General features: G+C 41.0%; 1 protein-coding gene across 1 annotated transcript in view; it reads right to left on the minus strand.

Annotated features, from left to right (window-relative positions):
- Window positions 1–431: 431 nt before the first annotated feature.
- EPDR1 (ependymin related 1) overlaps window positions 432–18,746 on the minus strand; it is a 33,602-nt gene continuing 15,287 nt past the window's right edge. The window contains exons 2-3 of the mRNA XM_056338320.1: window positions 5,783–5,991; window positions 432–2,920 (exon numbers count right to left, since the gene is read on the minus strand). Of these exons, the coding sequence (XP_056194295.1) occupies window positions 2,730–2,920; window positions 5,783–5,991 (400 nt within the window). The 3' untranslated portion in view covers window positions 432–2,729. The remainder of the gene's footprint in view (window positions 2,921–5,782; window positions 5,992–18,746) is intronic.

Raw genomic sequence — 18,746 nt, forward strand, 5'->3', positions numbered from 1 at the left:
TGCACTATTTCTGGCCCAGCTGAAACCAAGAAGCAGTGGAAATCTCACAAAAACAGCTTTGCCTCGCAGACTATCCAGCTCCCAGGTTCTGTCACTGTTACCCAACAGAACACAATGTACCTCATGTACATACCAATTTATTATGAATTTTCCAACAGATACCTGTGATAAACAAATTCCCCAGACTATCAGACAAACAAAAACCCCATACTGTGGTAGCACACTATATGGCTACTGTAAAGTCATTTTATGCTCATTCTTACGGAGTCATTGGCACAGTCACATAAAGACAGAATGTCCCTTGTGGTACATGACAACAAAATGCAGCAAATGATAACCAAGATAACAAACCAGGCATATACATTTTGTCCTTCATATTTGGTTCACAGCCAATTTAAAGCACATAATCCAGAAATTGGTTGTTTGACATCTCTTTGACAAGTCTCTTTATTGAATTTGTAAAGCATAAATAAGAAGACAACAGCATTGTTTTAGATGTACACATTTAGCCATATAAAATTGCCCTGTATATCACGGCAAGATTTTTAAAGCACTTCTGTGTAGCAGACTTTTCAAAATTCATATTTAAAAGAACGTTTAATGTTATTGCTAGAAATGGATTCACTGTCAGCAAAACATAATTTAAACAGCCTGATTACTCAGCTATCTGCTTTACCACAACAAAGTCATCCCAAGCTATACAGTACCACAGCGTCATGTTTGCTAGCCAGATTTATTATATTTTCCAGATTCTAACAAGACACAGATATTAAGAAATGCATGTTAATCATTGCCTTAATAAGAACAATATGCAGTTAGCATTTAGGTTTTCACAAAAAATACAGAAGGCAAGTACAGACTAAATGCACTCTAAATTCAATGAAACCAAATCCTTCTTTCTATCAGCGTGTTTCAGTGAAATGGTCACATCCAAGAGAAAATTTCTACTGAACTACCTAAATTTTAGCAGGTATGTCTATATGCTTTCATTAGGCACGAGGCAAAGTAAAATGCCATTCTGACCAGAACTGTGAAAGCAAAATAACCACTGTACCACTTGCTTATGTACCAAAAGCTATGAGCATATAAAGCACTAAAAGCCTGCCCAGGATCTCTCCTCCAGGGACACCAAACTTCCCAGTATTGCACTGTTTTCAGCCAGAGAACTTCTGGAGCAAACAACTACCCAACACATATAAGAGGACAAGAATCTGGCTTTAAACTTATTTGCAAATAATAAATAAAGTGCATGCCTACACTTACAGAATAAGCCAATTAATTTTATTTTGTAAAAGTGCAAAAGCCATCCCTACTCCACACTTCCAAGGGCCTGAAGGTGCATGAAGATTTGGTTTGAATTTTCTGAAGCAAAATATGTGTGCTTCCCGCACTTTTTTGGTTATTTATTTATTCCCCTTAAGGAAACTTTCACTTTCCCAACAGAAAAGGATGTGGAGATAATACGGTTTGAGATGCTGATGGAACAGCAAATAAGGCAGGCATCAATGGAGTGGGTGCAAAAGAAAGCAAGATTGTAATTTTTGCTTAGATTGCAGTGCCTTGCAGCCACGCTGCACAGAGGACATCTCTCCCTCTCCCTCTGATTCCTCCTCCCACCTCCCCACAGCGGTCACACAGCCCTGTTCACTCCATCCGGATCACCTGGCACTGTGAGCACGCTGATTTAGCCTCTACTAATTATACACTAAGAACGGCTTTTTTGCACATCTACCTGGAATTACAAAGGTATTTCCATACTCTTTGAGTAAGGACTTTTGAAAACGGTTACAAAATATTAAAGCTCTTTAGAGTGCAGTATCTCTTAATGTCTTTGCATAGGTTAAAACTAGTATTGCCTTGAAAAATTGGTGCTAAAGTAGAACATGACTGAAACATATCTCACTGCACCCTACTGGAACCCTTCACTAAAAGTGTAGTAAATCCAAGAAAACTGTAGCTTACTTTTTTGGGGGTGTACCTCTCCCTCCTTCTCTTCATTCTCCCTTCTTCTCTTCATTTCACACCATTCTCTCAAGAAACAGAAAATGTATTTTGTGCATGTCGGGTAGCATTATATGAATAGGGCTACTGCCGTTTCTTTTCATAGAGAAAAAATCAGCTCAAACACTAGACTACCAGCTTCCTGAAGAGCAAAAAGCAAAAAACACAAAGCAAAACAAAACCAAGAGAATGGATTTCCATACTTTTGACGTACATTATTCAAACGGGATATTTTTTGGTTAAGGACGAGGTCTTTATACCTTGTGCCCAGGACATATCTCTTTATACCCCTAATACCCAGGACATATTTTCCCTTCCCTTCAAGTCCCCAGAAGTAACAACAGCAACAACCAAATTTAGCTTTTCCTTCTAGATGTTACCATTATCACAATCTGCTTATGCTTTGTCTTCTTGAAAAAATAAATAATGAAACCTTCACAAAAGGAAAATCAGCCACAGCTTACATAAATAGTATCGATAAATATTATCTTAGTGGTAACTATATAATACTGCAAGTGCATCACCGAACAGATTAATGTAATGAAAGAGATCTTTTGTGTTACATATTTTACTCAGTGAAATGTTTATGTTCTCTTTCAAGTGAAAACTTAACAATTCCCAAAAGAGCAATAATAAGCTTGAAAAATCAGGTTAGACGTCAGCAGCTGACTATTAATAACAAACCTCTTGGTTAATATTTGCTTGCTGGGGACAGCCAGCGTCCATAATCAGCATTCATCTTTCATCAGCCTTGCCTGGGCTGTCTGGCAGGTGCTGGGTGGGGTGAACACTGAGGGGTCAGCAATGCCCAGCTGTAGATCAAAAAAGCGAGTGGAGGTTGTCACGCTGTAGTTCTTCGTATAGGTTTCCTGTACTGGGTAACAGTCTTTGACCGTGTAAACACCGACCCAGGATTCCACTGTAACCAAGCAGAAATGGGATTACTTTAGATGACGAGAAAGAATGCATGTGTCACAGCGATGTCAGAGAAAATGGCCACTCCTCAAGCCAAGCCTACAGGCTGGAACTGCCCGTAGTTCTGCCCATGTGCATGGCAGCACCATGAAAGGCCACAAAACTGGTCTAACTCGGACACTGCAATGATCTTAAACCTGTACATGTTGGTGTCAGGCACATTGCAAATCATGATACCATCATGGCATCGGTATGTCACCTTTCCAGTATGCCTCTACTGAAGGGCTGTCATTTCTGCTTAGTTCCACATTTAGTTGTGTTTTGCACAAGTCCAATTTCTCTCATCTCTTGTGCCACTTTCATGTCAGCACTTACTTCACCAGCAAAATAATTAAATGCTTTGCTTTTCCAGAAGGGAAATTTTGGTGCCATTGGCTTGGGTAGCACAGGGGCATTTCACCTTACACTCTGTTCTTGACAAGTTGAAAGGCGTGATTACTCAGAACCTGTGGTCCATTTCACAGTGCTGGGCCTCAGCATAGCCTTTGATACTTTAAAACAGTTTAGTTCCCCCATCTATGTGGGACATCCAATTCCTCCCCATGCATATGAAGTTCTGCACTCACCTACCCAAGGAAGCACTTGTCCTCTGCTGTGCTGGGAACTCCTCCGCACCAGAACTAACAGCCACAGCACCTTACTTCCTCAGCTTCTGGTCCTCTATAATCTTAACTCTCATTCGTACGCTGACAATACTTTAATACAAACAAACACAACCTTGCTCCCATTTTTTTTCCATCTGTCTCAAGCACAGAGGGCTTGTCTCGTTAGAAGAGGGACATTCCCAAACAGGACTCCAGTGCCTCCATCTCCTAACTCATTCCTTGTGTTTACCGTCATCTATTCATATCATTATTATCATGTTATTTTTTTTAAATTCCTATTCCTCTCAGGCATTCCCTGGATCATTATTTCAAGACTACACTCAATGCTGATCTCCTCCATGTATGTGATGTAGGAAGTCTGTCCCTTTTTTAAACTTCAGTTTAATTCCATGAAGTTTTTATCTCAGAGGTGTTCCCTTGCTCTTTCCCCCTCATCCTCTGCCATCACCTCCTCTTTCACCATTACACTGTTTCTGCAATCAATATCATCACGGTGGTTTCCTTTGAATATCCTTTGCTTTTAAATCCCTTTTATTAACGCCATGCACCTCTTCTGTAATCTTTCTTTACCCCTTCCACTGTTCACCACTTCATCCAGTTGTTTTGTATTTCAGATCTCAAAAGCAGAAACTTATGAGGTTAAAATACAAAATTACCTACTTCAATCATAAATCAGTTCCTCTGAGGGTTGTCTGTAACAATTTTTTCCAGCCCCAAGGAGGCTTATTTTCTCTCACTCTGCAGTCCAACATACTTATTTTCTGTCCTTCCGGTACTGTGTCATATGCTGTACCACAATCACATTATCAGAAATAGATAAAGTGTGACATGAAATACACATAATATATCTAAAGAAAGGGTGACAAGCTGAGCAATATTTGAACATACCTCTCCAGGGCATCCTAATATACCAAAACCATTCTGACTTAAATAAGTTTGGGTTTGAGTATCCAGAAATGAAGGCTTCTTTTCCTCAACAAGTCTTGTATCAGATTTTTGAATGAAAATATTAAGGTAAAATATGATGGTACCAAGGTATCTTATGTCTCTGCTGAAAATTTTATAATTTTTAACAAAAACATAATTTCTAGAATACAAGCCAATATTAGATGAAAGGTGGATGGGTAGACAACTTTAAGATATTATTTTTATGAATGATCACACAGAAAAGCACTGGAGATACAAAATACTATAGGATAAAAATAACACATCATTAACTGGATGTATCTGGGTATTAAGTTCCATAAAAATTCCAAAAATACTGGATTTGAAAAACAAAGTTCTTGGACTAAGTGACAATTTGCCTCTTGTAGAATACCAGAGGATGTACTGACCTAGTTACAGAAGTCTAACAATCTTATCCTTAATTTTCTACTTCGTTCTTCCTACTTTTATTCAAGAAAGAAATATTTTCCCCTGGCTAAAAGCTCAGGTTCATAACCAGCCTATATATTAGGTGTCTATAACCATAAGTATTGCATTAGCTGAATAGTGCCACAAATTTCATGGGGGTTTTAAAATAATTTTTATTATTGTCTATGTTGTCAGTAAACCATAGGTGAAATTGAAGCCAATGTGCTAATAAATTGCTATGCATCCAAAATCCATCATACTATACCCTGGAAAATTCAGCCTGCTTTCTTTTATGATGCAGGTGTTCAGCTGCCAAGTGCAAAACTAAGCCTCGCGAGCAGATGTTTCTTACTGGTGTACTGGATAACAAAACTTAGGTGCATATTAAGGATGTTCATTGCTGCTGAACCATATATTGGATGTATTCCATGAGAAAATTTGATAGTAGTGTGTAGACACACACCGACACCTGCTCTGTTTCTATTATGCACACTCTAGTTTGAATGTGTCCCCAGTTATACTACCAATTCTTCTCTAGATAAATATTGGATACAGGCTGCTGGATTCAGATGCAAAATGATGCTGTTCCATGCCAAAATCTAATCTGTATGATATGAACTAAAATACAATCAAGTCCCTTGGACATATTTGATCCTACTGAGATATGAAACATTTTCTTAATAAAATGCATTTATAATAAAATGATAAGCTGCGCACAGGGTAGATTTATTATTTCTTCCAGCAAACTCTATAGAAATATGGAAAGCTGGGGTGAAACATGAATAATTTAATTTTCCCTGGATAGCAGAAATGATAACTATTGAGATGAAACAAAAGCATGCCCATACATTTCCTGGCTGGTTTTCTGTCCGACCATTCCTGTACCATAATTTCGTCTCCAGGTCCCCCAATGTAGTATTGATCTTCATAAGTTGAATTGGCAGGAATATCATATGGATCCCATGGCTCTGTCAGAGCAATCTTTGAGCAAAGCTTTGTGACTTGTTCAATCTGAAACATCACTGCGTCTTTGTAGAGCAATATATACTCAAAGAATCTGTAACATTAAAAAAAAAGAAGTTAATGTATAGTCTTTTTCTATACTAAGCAAGGAGCATTGCTGATAAGTGAGCTTGCCTTTATCTCCTCTGTTTAAGACCATTTTCACTTGCATTAAACTTTGTCAAACTTTGAGAAAGGCTAACGAGTTGGGCTGAAAGTTCCCATGCTGAAAGTCTGCCTCAGCTGACTCTTTCCAAAATAAATAATTCAAGCTGAACTGGTTCAGCCATTTCTGAGAACAACAGAACAACTTTTCTGAGAACAACTGAGAGAAAAACATGTTATTATTCCTAGTTTTGTTTGGGGGTTTTTTGTTATTTTTTTCTTTTTTTTTTTTTTTTAATAACTGTTTCATTAAAAAGCTCTAGTGCCTCTATGTTTTGGAGAAAGAACTCAAAATTTGGCAGGGGAAAAGTTTTTATTAAAAGTTGCCCAGATTTGGCTAAGTTATAACCTTTTGAAAAGATCTGCTTGCATAGGCTGGATAGATTAAATTCCCCATAAATGTGGCAGAGCCTTTCTCTGTGCTGGTTCGATGTGGTATCTGCCATCCTCACAGATGCTCCTCTGTGGCAACCCATGTAGCTTAGTGGGACACACTGATGAAGGGGGAAACACATGGTCTCAAGTGAAGAATTGAGAGGCTCTCCCCCGTAATGGCAAAGTTTCTTTCTGGAAGCCACCAGACTCAAGCAGTAGTGAAAGGAGAATGCAGAGAAACACAATAGTAAGGCAGAGATAAGGAGAGATGTGGAGATCAATAAGGTTGAGAGGTCAGGAGGTGAAGTCAACAAAATGGATAGTTAATAAGGTTTTAAAAACAATCTTATATAGAGTATGAAGTGACCAAGCCCTGTTCTGAGGAGAGATGATAAACCTCTTAATGGACATTTTCACCTAGTTACTAGTATAGTAGTTGAGTTTACCACAAACACTGACTTTGCTTCCATACCTATAAAAAGGAGTTGATATGATCCTTACCTTATAACTGGGGACAGAAACAGAAAGAAACTGAAATAAAAATTTCAGAAGTATCAGCCAGTTTTGAATACGCAACCAGAAACACCAGAAGCCTCACTTCTGCAGGGTACTGAGCATTATCAATCAGATGATGAGTTGTTCAAAGCACAACTCAAAGCATCCTCATGCGTGCTCTGCACCTTTTGCAAAGAAGAGCCAGCAGTCACTCTCTAAACTCCCCAAAACTGTGCACAGATTAGAGGTTTCCTGTGAATATCATGGCTCAAGTATCTATGCTATGCGGTGACTCCAGAGAAAAGGGACAGTATTAATTCCCGAGAAAAGGAAGGGACAGTATTAATTCCCTTGAACAGCTTCATCTTGCCTGTCTGTAATAGTGTCTCTTTCCACCTGTAATTACTCGCTTCATTCATGATGCTGTCTCCATTTCCTGAGGGGGAAAAAAAAATGGCTAGGGTGTCCTTTCAACTGTGGCTTCTTCCACTTCACAAACCTGATGCTAGCCCCTAACAGTATTCATCCTGTGTCATCAGGAAGCTGGGAAGCTGGTGGAAACCACTGCATAATCCATGTAATTGAGGAGATGATGCACAAAAGCAAGAGGGGACCTTCATGGTATTTCTCAACTCCTGCATGTTTCTCTCTGCAGTCTTCATGTTCTTTTAGGGAGGATGTAAAGTTTACATGAAACAGAGCTGACAACAAAATAAATTTACAATGTTATTTGTTGCACTATACAGTTGCATCAGACAGGAATCACTTCACCCACCACTGACACAGAGGCATTTAAATGCTGCGCTATGAAAAGCGTCCGAGTACGGTTAAAAGCATCTGAGCAATATTCCCATCACTTCTTGACAGGATCATTTATCCAGCATGTGTGGAAACACAGGCAGGCTAAATGGCATTAGCCAAATTGAACGGTGATGAAAAATGTAAAAGGGGACAAGGAGACTGACGTGGGGTAAGCTGGGGAACACCTCTCACACATGACCTCGCACAGCACGAGAAGGAGCCGCTTTCCGTGAGGGAGTCAGTCACTGGGATCTTCCCACACATTAGCAAAGACTCACACAGAGAGGCTGACAAGCTGCAAGATTATGTATTAGCTTCCCTGCGGTAAAGCGTTCTCCTGTCCATATCTTAAAATATTCCTGCTTCTGTGATGACTCGTAGTGACCTGAACTCGCCTGCCGTTTTCTTCATCAAAGGCCACTCCACAGCCATGATAAACTACTGAAGAATTCAGTATATATATACTGGTTCTTCATGTAAAGCAAAGCCTGTGACCACGTAAGGGCATACATAACTTTTATATCACATTCAGTCCAGAGAACATACTCACAAGAACACTGAAATACACTTACGTACGTGTTTGTAACCAGGCTCTAATGACTCAACTACTGTTCAGCTGGGTGCCCTGCAGCTCCCATAAAAGTGGGATTGGAAATGCCTTACAGATGAGCCTGTCAATATGTTTGAGATATTTCAGTGATAATACAGTCATTTTGTGAAAGAACAAAAAATAAATATATTAGCAAAGCATTACAAACTACTCAGAATAAAATTTAAACAATTAATCTTTTTCTATTTTAAATCCTTACTTAAAATTTATTTTGCACAGATATTTTATTCGCATTTTTAGCAAATTTTTTTGTGTGCTTTTTTTTTCCTTATCCTCTCCTTTATAAATTATTTCATGGAATAAATATATTTTGTTCTAAATTTTTTAAGCTGTGAATCAATATCATTGCATGAAGGACACATGCCACCCTTACTCCAGCGAAACAGTAGTTTAAACTTTGATCTGACAAATGCACGTATTTAACTTCTAGCACATGGATAGCCACTGTGACTTCAACAGATAGCCTGAACAGTTGCAGAAGGAGGACCACAACCCCAAAAAGCCTACTTTGACTTTGCCATCTTCCATGCAGACAGCAAGGTATGCATTATGAAACAACAATGGAGAGAAGAATTTGACAAATCCAAACAGATCAAACTCATCTCCAAGTGTCTCTCTAGCACCCATTCTGCAGAGCAAGAGGCTCCACCACCTATATTTTTATTCCTGGGAGAGGCAAGTGAACACATGTGGAACAGACACCAGTTGTATGACTTCGTGCACTGCTGGGATGAACTCAGCAGCTACACTGGCATGCCCATGAGATGAGAACTGCAGAGAGCATGGCCCTACTCACTGTGCATGGCAGCCCTGGCTAAGCAGTGAACACGAGTCACACTGTCATTATTCAACCCAGATGTACCTCACATTCAAGTTTTAAAGAGAATTGCTCCTGTGTGTGTCCTGGAAATAGCAAGCACAGAAACCTAAGATTACCAGGATTTGAGTTTAACTGCATATGAAAGGTGAATGGCTAAGTTGTTGTTTTAAAAAGACAACTATTTACCAGCCAAAATTAATAACAAAATATGCACGAATATAAAAACATCAGGTTTAAAGCAAAATATTTAAAAATAATGTCCTCCTCTTTTTTTTTTATTATTTTAATTGGCCAAGTCCTAAGTATACTGCCTGCATTTGTTTTAGGTGCCTGAGATTTCATTGGATGCTTGAGGGGAAGTGCAGAGTCCTGAAAATAGGTCTTGGCAAAAAAAGAGAAGCAGAAATGATTTTTAATGAGTTTGTTTTTTCAGAGAAAATGTAACATATTTGCTGCCTGTGACCACCTCTAATATTATTCTTATAATAAATTCATTCTTTAACTGCAGCTTCAAGAAAGCCTCAACCTGTTCACTACTGTTCACTGGGCACCTTCAAAGAGATCTGGAGAAGTTACTTAGACAAGTTACCCTACTTGCCTGACTGAGATATTTCCCTTCCTTTCCTACCCTATTCCATCCTACCCTGTCCTACGCCTCACACCCTTTGTACACTACACCCTCAGTGGGACTCTCTCATGGTCCTTAATACCTCCTTTGTCTGTGCCTGAAAATGGATAAATTCCAGCATATAAAGATGCACACATGTTTTTTGCTCCTATGCTTTAAAGAATTTCTTCATACTGGACCATATCCTGTGCACATAATTCCATTGACTTTGCTGGAAGTAAATATGTCAGACAGGTGGGATACATGCTGTGTTCAGTACTCTCTTCTCCTGAGCTACAAAAAGTATTTTTCTGAATAAGAGACCAACTGAATCTAATGCAAGGGCAGAACACCACACCCACACAATCATGAGGTGAAGCACTCGCATTGAGGACATACTGCAAGGAGTGGGTGTGCATCCAAATACCATCCTACCTCTGAGATTCCTCCTGAAATTTGGGGAGATAGTTAGAGGTGCCTCCCAGGAGACAGCCCAAATAACATAGAGTCTCTTGGACCTTCATAAATGACTGAAACCAATAAACTAATGACTTTTCTTTTGAATTGGTTACTGTTCTGCATGTTAGCAATTTGTCTGAAAAAAAGTCATCAGACTCAAGACCATGCTACCAGCTCTGCTTCAGGTACTCGGTCTTCCCTGAGTCCTGCTAAAAAGTGCCCCATGCTGAGGTCCTTCCCAGCTGGCAGTCTGTCCTGCAGCCTGCCCATCACCTAACACATCTGCATGACTCCCAGGGTTTACTTCTGCACTTCCGAAGGCTGCCTTGTGAGTGTCAAACCTAGAAGGAAGGAGCTGCTTGCTGTCCAATTGCCTTTGTAGTGACTCAGAGGAGCAGAGGTGCTGGCAGTGGCATGCCAAGACCCGCGTGATGTATTGAAGCACATTAGACAAGGTCATTTGCTAGAGAGAAGCAAAATAGTGGTCTGAGGTTGAGACTGGGTAAAAGAAATTCCTTGTGTGCTATATCTGGCTCTGCATCATTTCGTTCTGTGGCTTTGGACGAGTAACCTACAGGACCGGAGCCTTAAAATGTTATTCTTGTTATTTATTTTTTGATTGCTGTAGCACTGAAGAGACGCTAATCAGGGATCAAGAACCAGTTGTGTGAGGCATTGTATTAACAACGAACAAAACCACAATTCCTAACCCAAAAAACAATGGAACAATAGTTCTTGTAAAACAGACTTCCCTTTCCTGCAAAGACATACGGGGTTTCAGGCATCCAGGGCTTTAACCTAACCGGTTCAGTTTTCCCAGCTGCAGCTATTGTATCCTTAAAACTCCCACTCGTGTTAGCCAGGACTTGTATTACCTAGTAAGTGGTAAAAAGCATTGAAAAATGAAAGCAAAATTGCATGTATGATTTGTATCAGAGATATTGTATTACTCAGCAGGGAACAGTATTTGCTATTTAAGATACCAAGTTGAGGTTGCTGCAATTATTCCAAGGCTAACTTTGCTTTCTCTTTTGAGATTAACTAAAAGTTTGAAGCATCTGTCTGCTTTTGTGGTCTTACTTAATTCTTTGCCGGTTCTGTTTGTAAAAAGGCATTTTTAAAGACTGCGAAAGAAGTTAAAAACACTTCTAACTAGAAGAAATTTCACTAAAAATATCCCAAACAAATTCTCTGTTCTGGTGTGCACGGACAGGTACATCCAAATACATAATTCTTGAGTTACCTTCTATCCTCTTAATGACATACCCAATTTTTTCACACATTTCTTACTGAAGAAAGATGTACTGGGAGAATGGGAACCTTTACTCAAAGGATGACTACGAAACCTCATCTTCTCAACTCTTCAGATTAAGAACATTTTCAAGGGAGCAAAGCTGCCAAGCAGACACGCAGACAGTTGATAAACACTCATCAGGTCAAGAACATTCATCTGCTTTTGGAAAGCTCTGGCAAGCTCATTTCAAAACTGAGAAGCATTCGTTTTTCAATGTATTTCTGGGAACTCCTTTCCTCTTTCCCATGAAGTTTTCGGTAATTTCAGGCTTGTGTTTTTCTTCTGGTGTATCAGACCTCAACAACAACAGTAATTTACCATATTTGATCTCACATGTTTGGCAGTGGTGCTGGACTATGGTATATTGTACAAATACAGTATTGTGCAAATACATGTGACAGTAAATGTAATCTGATATTGTGTGAAAGCAGTATTTTTTAGTCTGACTTAAATCATTCACAGACTGTAAAGCCCTTATTTTATTTTCAAGGGAACGAAGCCCCCTGTATCAGGTATCTAATTAGCAAGGTATATGAGGAACTTTGACAGCACTACCAGTTTCCAAAGCAGAGAGAACTAGTTTACGTCCAGTTAATTATGAGGTTTGTGTAGAAAGAAAACCTCAAATATAGGAATCACAAGCTGGAAAGCCAAATCTACACCAGCTAAAGAGTGACATATTTTTATGACTTCCATTATGAAACCCAGTAAAAAAAATTATGCAACGTCTTATTTTTTTAATTGTTTTCCCATAAATTACATTAGCTAGTTTGGCAAATACTAAGGGGAATTAAGTTCTTCAGCAAGAATGATGTTTCCCCTGCTGTCCCTTTTTGGCTATTTGACACCCCATAATAATCAGTCTGTCCACCAAGTTGCACCCCTGAGAACAATGCATTTTAATTGAAGTTGAAATTCAGGGAAACAATAAAGCATTGTGTCTAAGGAAGTCATGTTTTGCAAGGCGCTAAACGATGCACTGTCCTTAATAGAAAGCATCTGTGTGTTTCCGTAAGTAACGGTATATTCGTGAATTGGAACCCTCTGTAGACAACAGGGTAGCTCCGAAGGAAAGGAATGGAAGATGCAGCCAAAATGCCAGAATGCTTTCCAATGAATCAATGGAATCACCTCTTGGGGAATATGGTGTATACCAGTGGAACCACCTGATATCAAAATATACTTGGGGTCAGAGATTATTCTCCTGTTCTGAGTTTGTCAAAAAGTCTTGCACAGTGAAGCCTTGCTGCCCTGAGTATATAATAATAAAGGCCACTGGAAAATCACAGCAGGGCTTAGAGGAGACCAAAGACAATAAGGAAGGCCAGGACTCTCAATATATGCTAAAGAGTTTAGGAAGGACAGGATAATGATGAGGGAAATGACAGAGGTACATTATCATTTATTGTATTTCTCATCCCCTTTGTGCTATATACAGAAGGGAAGTAAATAACTCAATGGAAAGAGTGGATGCTCTAAACTGAGAGGTGGAAATGCTTGTCTGAGCGTGCAATTATATTAAGGCACCCTATGAGCTTGGAAAAATTAAGAAAAAGGAAGCAGAAATTTAACATGTAGAGAGCACCAGAAAAATCATGGTTACAATGACCGAGAGTATCTCAAGAAAAGAAAAGAAAAAAACCCCAACATAAAAGACATACCTCTGTTTTTAATTTTACCTCTAGAGACCTGCTGGGAGCTGGCGGCTCACAGGGCAGCACCTGGGCAGGGCCAGAGCAATGGCAGCCAGGCCCCCGTGAAGTGAAACAGGCAGGGTCACAGGAGACCCCTCTCTGAAGGGGACAGAAGGCCCCGTACGGGACCGGACCCACAGCTCAGAGCAGCTGCTGCCCCACTGGGGCCCAGGTTAAAGATAGGAAGGGAAAGCTTCCTACCCTGGTACGGCCCTCAGATTACCGTCCATTACGGATTTTTCAGGTAGGCAGCGATGAAGTTGGAAGAAGTAGCCCAAGATCTGCTGTTTGTGAAGGACTGGTGGGTGATGTGATGGCTACAGGCCGTCTCGGGCACAGCGATCACGAAATGGTAGAGCCCTCGATTCTCAGAGAAGTAAGGAGAGGGGTCAGCAGAACTGCCACCTTGGACTTCTGGAGGGCAGGCTTTGGCCTGTTTAGGAGCCTGGTTGACAGCGTCCCTTGAGGGGCAGTCCTGAAGGGCCAAGGGGTCCATGAGGGCTGGACATTCTTCCAGAAGGAAGTCTTAAAGGCTCAGGAACAGGCTGTCCCCATGTGCTGAAAGATGAGCTAGCGGGGAACAAGACTGGCCTGGCTAAACAGAGAGATTTGGCTGGAACTCAGGAGAAAAAGGGAGAGTATATGACCTTTGGATGAAGGGGCAGGCCACTCAGGAGGACTACAAGGATGTCGTGAAGTTGTGCAGGGAGACAATTAGAAGGACCAAAGCCCAACTAGAACTTAATCTGGCTACTGCTATAAAAGACAATTAAAAATGTTTCTATAAGTATATTAGCAACAAAAGGAGGGCTAAGGAGAATCTCCATTCTGTATTGGATGTTGGGGGAAACATAGTGACAAAGGCTGAGGAAAAGGCTGAGGTACTTAACGCCTTCTTTGCTGCCGTCTTTAATAGTAAGACCAGTTGTCCTCTGTGACCTGCTACAGCACTTAGACACACACAAGTCTCTCAGGAACAGATAGGAGCCACCCAAGGGCACTGAGGGAGCTGGCAGGAGTGCTCACCGAGCCACTTTCAATCATTTGTCAGCAGTCCTGGCTAACCGGGGCGGTCCTGGTTGACTGGAAGTTAGCCAACGTGATGCCCATCTACAAGAAGGGCAGGGAGGAGGATCCAGGGAACTACAGGCCTGTCAGCCTGACCTCGGTGCCAGGGAAGGTTACGGAGCAGATAATCTTGAGTGCCATCACACGGCATGTGCAGGACAACCAGGTAATCAGCCAGCATGGGGTTAGGAAAGGCCGGTCCTGCTTGACTAAGCTGATCTCACCCTATGACAAGGTGACCCGCTCAGTAGATGGGGGAAAGGCTGTGGATGTCTACCTGGACTTTAGTGAAGCCTTTGACACCATCTTCCACAGCATTCTCCTGCAGAAACTGGCTGCTCATGGCTTGGATGGGTATAGTCTGGGTAAAAACCTGGCTGGATGGCTGAGGCCCAAAGAGTGGTGGTGAATGGAGTTAAACCCAGCTGGTGGCCAGTCACAAGTGGTGTTCCCCAGGGCTCAGCACTGGAGCCAGTCCTGTTTAATATGTCTATCAATGATCTAGAGGAGGGGATTGAATGTACCCCCAGTAACTGCAGATGACACCAAGCTGAGGGGCAGTGTTGATCCGCTAGACGGCAGGAGGCTCTGCAGGGGGATCTGGACAGGCTGGACTGATGGGCCAAGGCCATTTGTATGAGGTTCAACAAGGCTCAGTGCTGGGTCCTGCACTTGGGTCACAACAACTCCACCCAATGTTACAGGCTTGGGGAAGAGCAGCTGGAAAGATGCCTGGAGGAAAAGGACCTGGGAGTGCTGGCTGACAGCCACCTGAACATGAGCCAGCAGTGTGCCCAGGTGTCCAAGAAGGCCAATGTGGCCAGAAGGACTGGGGAAGGGATCGTTCCCCTGCACTGAGCACTGGTGAGGCCACACCTCGAATCCTGTGTTCAGTTTTGGGCCCCTCACTACAAGAGGGACATTTAGGTGCTGCAGCGTGTCCAGAGATGGGCAACAAAGCTGGTGAAGGGTCTGGAGCACAAGTCTTATGAAGGGCAGCTGAGGGCACTGGGGTTGTTCAGCCTGGAGAGGAGGAGGCTCAGGGGGGACCTTGTTGCTCTCCACAGCTGCCTGAGGGGAGGCTGTAGGCGGGGGGTCGGGGGGGTCGGTCTCTTCTCCCAAGTAACATGTGACAGGACAAGAGGAAAAAGCCTCAAATTGTGCCAGGGAAGGTTTAGATTTGATATTAGCAAAAGTTTCTTGACTGAAAGCATTGTCAAGCATTGGAACAGGCTGCCCAGGGAGGTGGTGGAATCACCACTCCTGGAGGTGTTTAAAAACTGTGTAGATGTGGTGCTTAGGAACATGGTTTAGTGATGAGCTTGGCAGTCCTGAGTTAACAGTTGGATCTGATGATCTTAAAGGTCTTTTCCAACCTATATGATTCTGTGATTCTAACTGTCAGATTTATCTGGAGTTTTCATACCTTTCTGAATCAGGCTCAGAGAAAGGATATTAAATTGGATGTTAGCTCTGCCTCAGTATGATATCTATCTTACACATCAGAAAGGCATAGCAGAACGAGGTCCCTAATCACAAATAACTACACTTAAATAATCTAACTTTTCCAGACATTTACTTTGGAATAGAAGAATAATAAAAAATAAACACTAGTTTTTCAGCTAGGACTGGACACTGCAGCTTCTTACACATTTTAACTTTTGTGTAAAAACAGAGACGGATCTTCAGAAACCATGAATAGGGACTGTAAGAAATTCAGGAGATCTATATTGTTCTTCATTGAGATTGTAAATCCCATCATGTGTATACTTGGCCAGTTAGTTGCTCTTCAGTATCCATTCCTGTACAAAAAGTAATCACAAAGAAGTCTGAGGCACAGATTGCCCTTTGGAACACATGGGGAGTAGGTCCCTGTTCTGATAAAGCAAACTTTTCTTTCACTATGGAATATTCCCTGGAAAAATTTGTGAGGATACGTGCTTGTACCAGATTACTGCCCCAAGACATAATGATTTCCACCTCCCATCCGCAATGATCTCCTTAAGACGGATGATTCAGGCCTTTCAGGTATCTGTCCAATGTAAAAATATGAAAAAACACCAGGTCTGTTTTCAAGGGAGTTTGGAAGTCAGGCCAGCTAGGATAATCAAACAACACAGTTTGAAAGCTAAGTACACTTTAACTTTCTAACATCTTTATCCAAAAATTTGAGTATAGCTTATTTTTAAAGAAACTTTGTGAAAGTTGGAGATTCACTTCACTGGAAAAAAATGCAACCTGAAGTCCTGGCACTGCACTTCATTCTCCCTCCCCACCTCTGATGTAAAAACAACCTCTTCATTTCATCCAGAAGTCTTTGTGCAGGTCTTTTTCTTCTGCCTTCAGCAGCTATCAATCAAATGTAATATTGGTTGCCGAGTGTGTAAATTAGTGACTGGATTCAAATACAAAGCGTTGGCATGTTAAAAATCCAGGTAGAGCTGACAAAGTGTGCAAAATAAAAGGATTACAGGAAAGAACGTAATGTCTGTGTGAGAGAAAACATATCATTAGGGACAGATGTCAATTGCTCAATGGTTATAAAGCAAATGGCATTTTGAACACTTATCCATTGAGATGTGGTACAGTACAGTGTAATGATTTAGAAAGGCAAGTTTATGGTTCTAGGTCAATTAGAGGGGTCATTTATTCTGTTCTGCTTAGCCCCGATGAGGTCAGAAAGGTAACGCTGTTCCTGGTTCTGGATGCCACTCTTAGGGGAACAAACAGTCAAGATATAGTCCAGAGAAAAGCAAGAATGGTGCAATATTTAATAAACAGGACCTATGAAGAAACTGAGCATGTTTATTTACAAACAGAAGGCTGAGGTAGGACACATAATAAGCTGACCAGTATATAAAAGGCTAAAAAAGAATGCCAGTTGTTCCCCATCTTACCTGAAGGTATCACTGGAAGAAAACAGCATCATTTTAAGCAAAGAGGGTTTACTTACGAGATAGTCTGAAAACGTTTGTGTGTGTGTCTTCTTACATTCCAGGTTCTACAAGAACCAGTAAGAAAACCAGGGGTCAGAGACATCCCAAATAAAGCTTTGCTTCTCCAGGATGGAGGAGCAGGTTATATGGCGACTCGGATACCTTCCCAGCCTTACATGTAGGTGATGAGAGAATACCGATGGCTGCTCATCTCTTCTGGTAACAGACAACCTTAAGCAATTAGTTCTGACATTATCAGTTCTCTGTCTTGGATCCTTGGCACTGTTACCTGCCCAAAGGTGGTGAACAACCTTCGGGGATCACTTTCTGAGACCTCTCAAAAGCAACAGCGGCAACTCTGCCTCCTCTCTGAGGAGCCTCAGCAGAGGGCTGAGTCTTCATCTTATTTCACACGGGGAGCCTGGGGATTTGAAGGATGGTGCCATCTCCTGCACACTGATGATCCTCAGCTGTTTGCTTTTACAGTTAATCCTAATTACACCACCACTTTGTTATCAGTGCCTGACGGAGTTAAAGCCAAGTACTGTCTAAAATCAGGACCAGGGAGATAGGATTCAAATGATACATGCTCAGCATTCAAAGGGAATAATTAAAAGGTTGAACTACCAGTTAAAACTGCTCTTCACAAAACTGGTTTATTTGGTCCTCTATTGAGTTACTGGGCTTTTTCTTACAACTGTCCAGTAACCCACAACTTCTCTGACTTTTTGGGGGACTTTCAGCAGTCAGCACACATACACTGCTTGTAGGAACCCTCTGTAAGCAACATCCATGATGCATTACCAGAAACTGGCAGAACTCAGTATGTTCTTAAATAATCATCTGGACGGGAAATACAGGAATAATTAATAGATGAATATGAATCTCAAAACCTTTCTCTTCAAATTATTAAGTATTTGCTTTAGGGTACACATTGGTGTATTTGATGCAGAATATTTCATAGATTATCTGCTTGTCCAGCACAAAAACAACAGCTGCTGAAGACACAGCAATCAGCTAAAGGAAGCATGGCTAAGGATACATTTCTATTTTTAAGAATGTTTATAGCCATTTTAATTGTATTAAAAACTGACACATTTATTTTTCATTCAAGGACAGTTCTAAGAAGCAGTAGCAGGGAGGGCAAGACCTGTAAATAATATTGGTATAAATATACTGCACTGGCACAGCTGAAAGTTTTCCATTACTCAGGAAAAGGTCACTAGACCTATTGAACATGTTTAGACTACCCATGCTGCTTAAAACATGACAGAAATAGCTTTACCATTTAGCATCTGACACAAATACAAACTGAAGCCTTTAGCAAACAGTCTGCCCAATTTTGGGGTGTTTTCCTGACACAGAGCCCAGTGTTCACACATACACTGCCAGGGAGCCATAGTTTTCTTTCAGCTTTTCTTAATTAATATGAATTCAGAACTTTTTTACATGCTAGAATTATCTTCCTTTACCATTCCTATAACCA

This window comes from Falco biarmicus, chromosome 4 (genome assembly GCF_023638135.1).
Source record: "Falco biarmicus isolate bFalBia1 chromosome 4, bFalBia1.pri, whole genome shotgun sequence".
Lineage (NCBI taxonomy): Eukaryota > Metazoa > Chordata > Aves > Falconiformes > Falconidae > Falco > Falco biarmicus.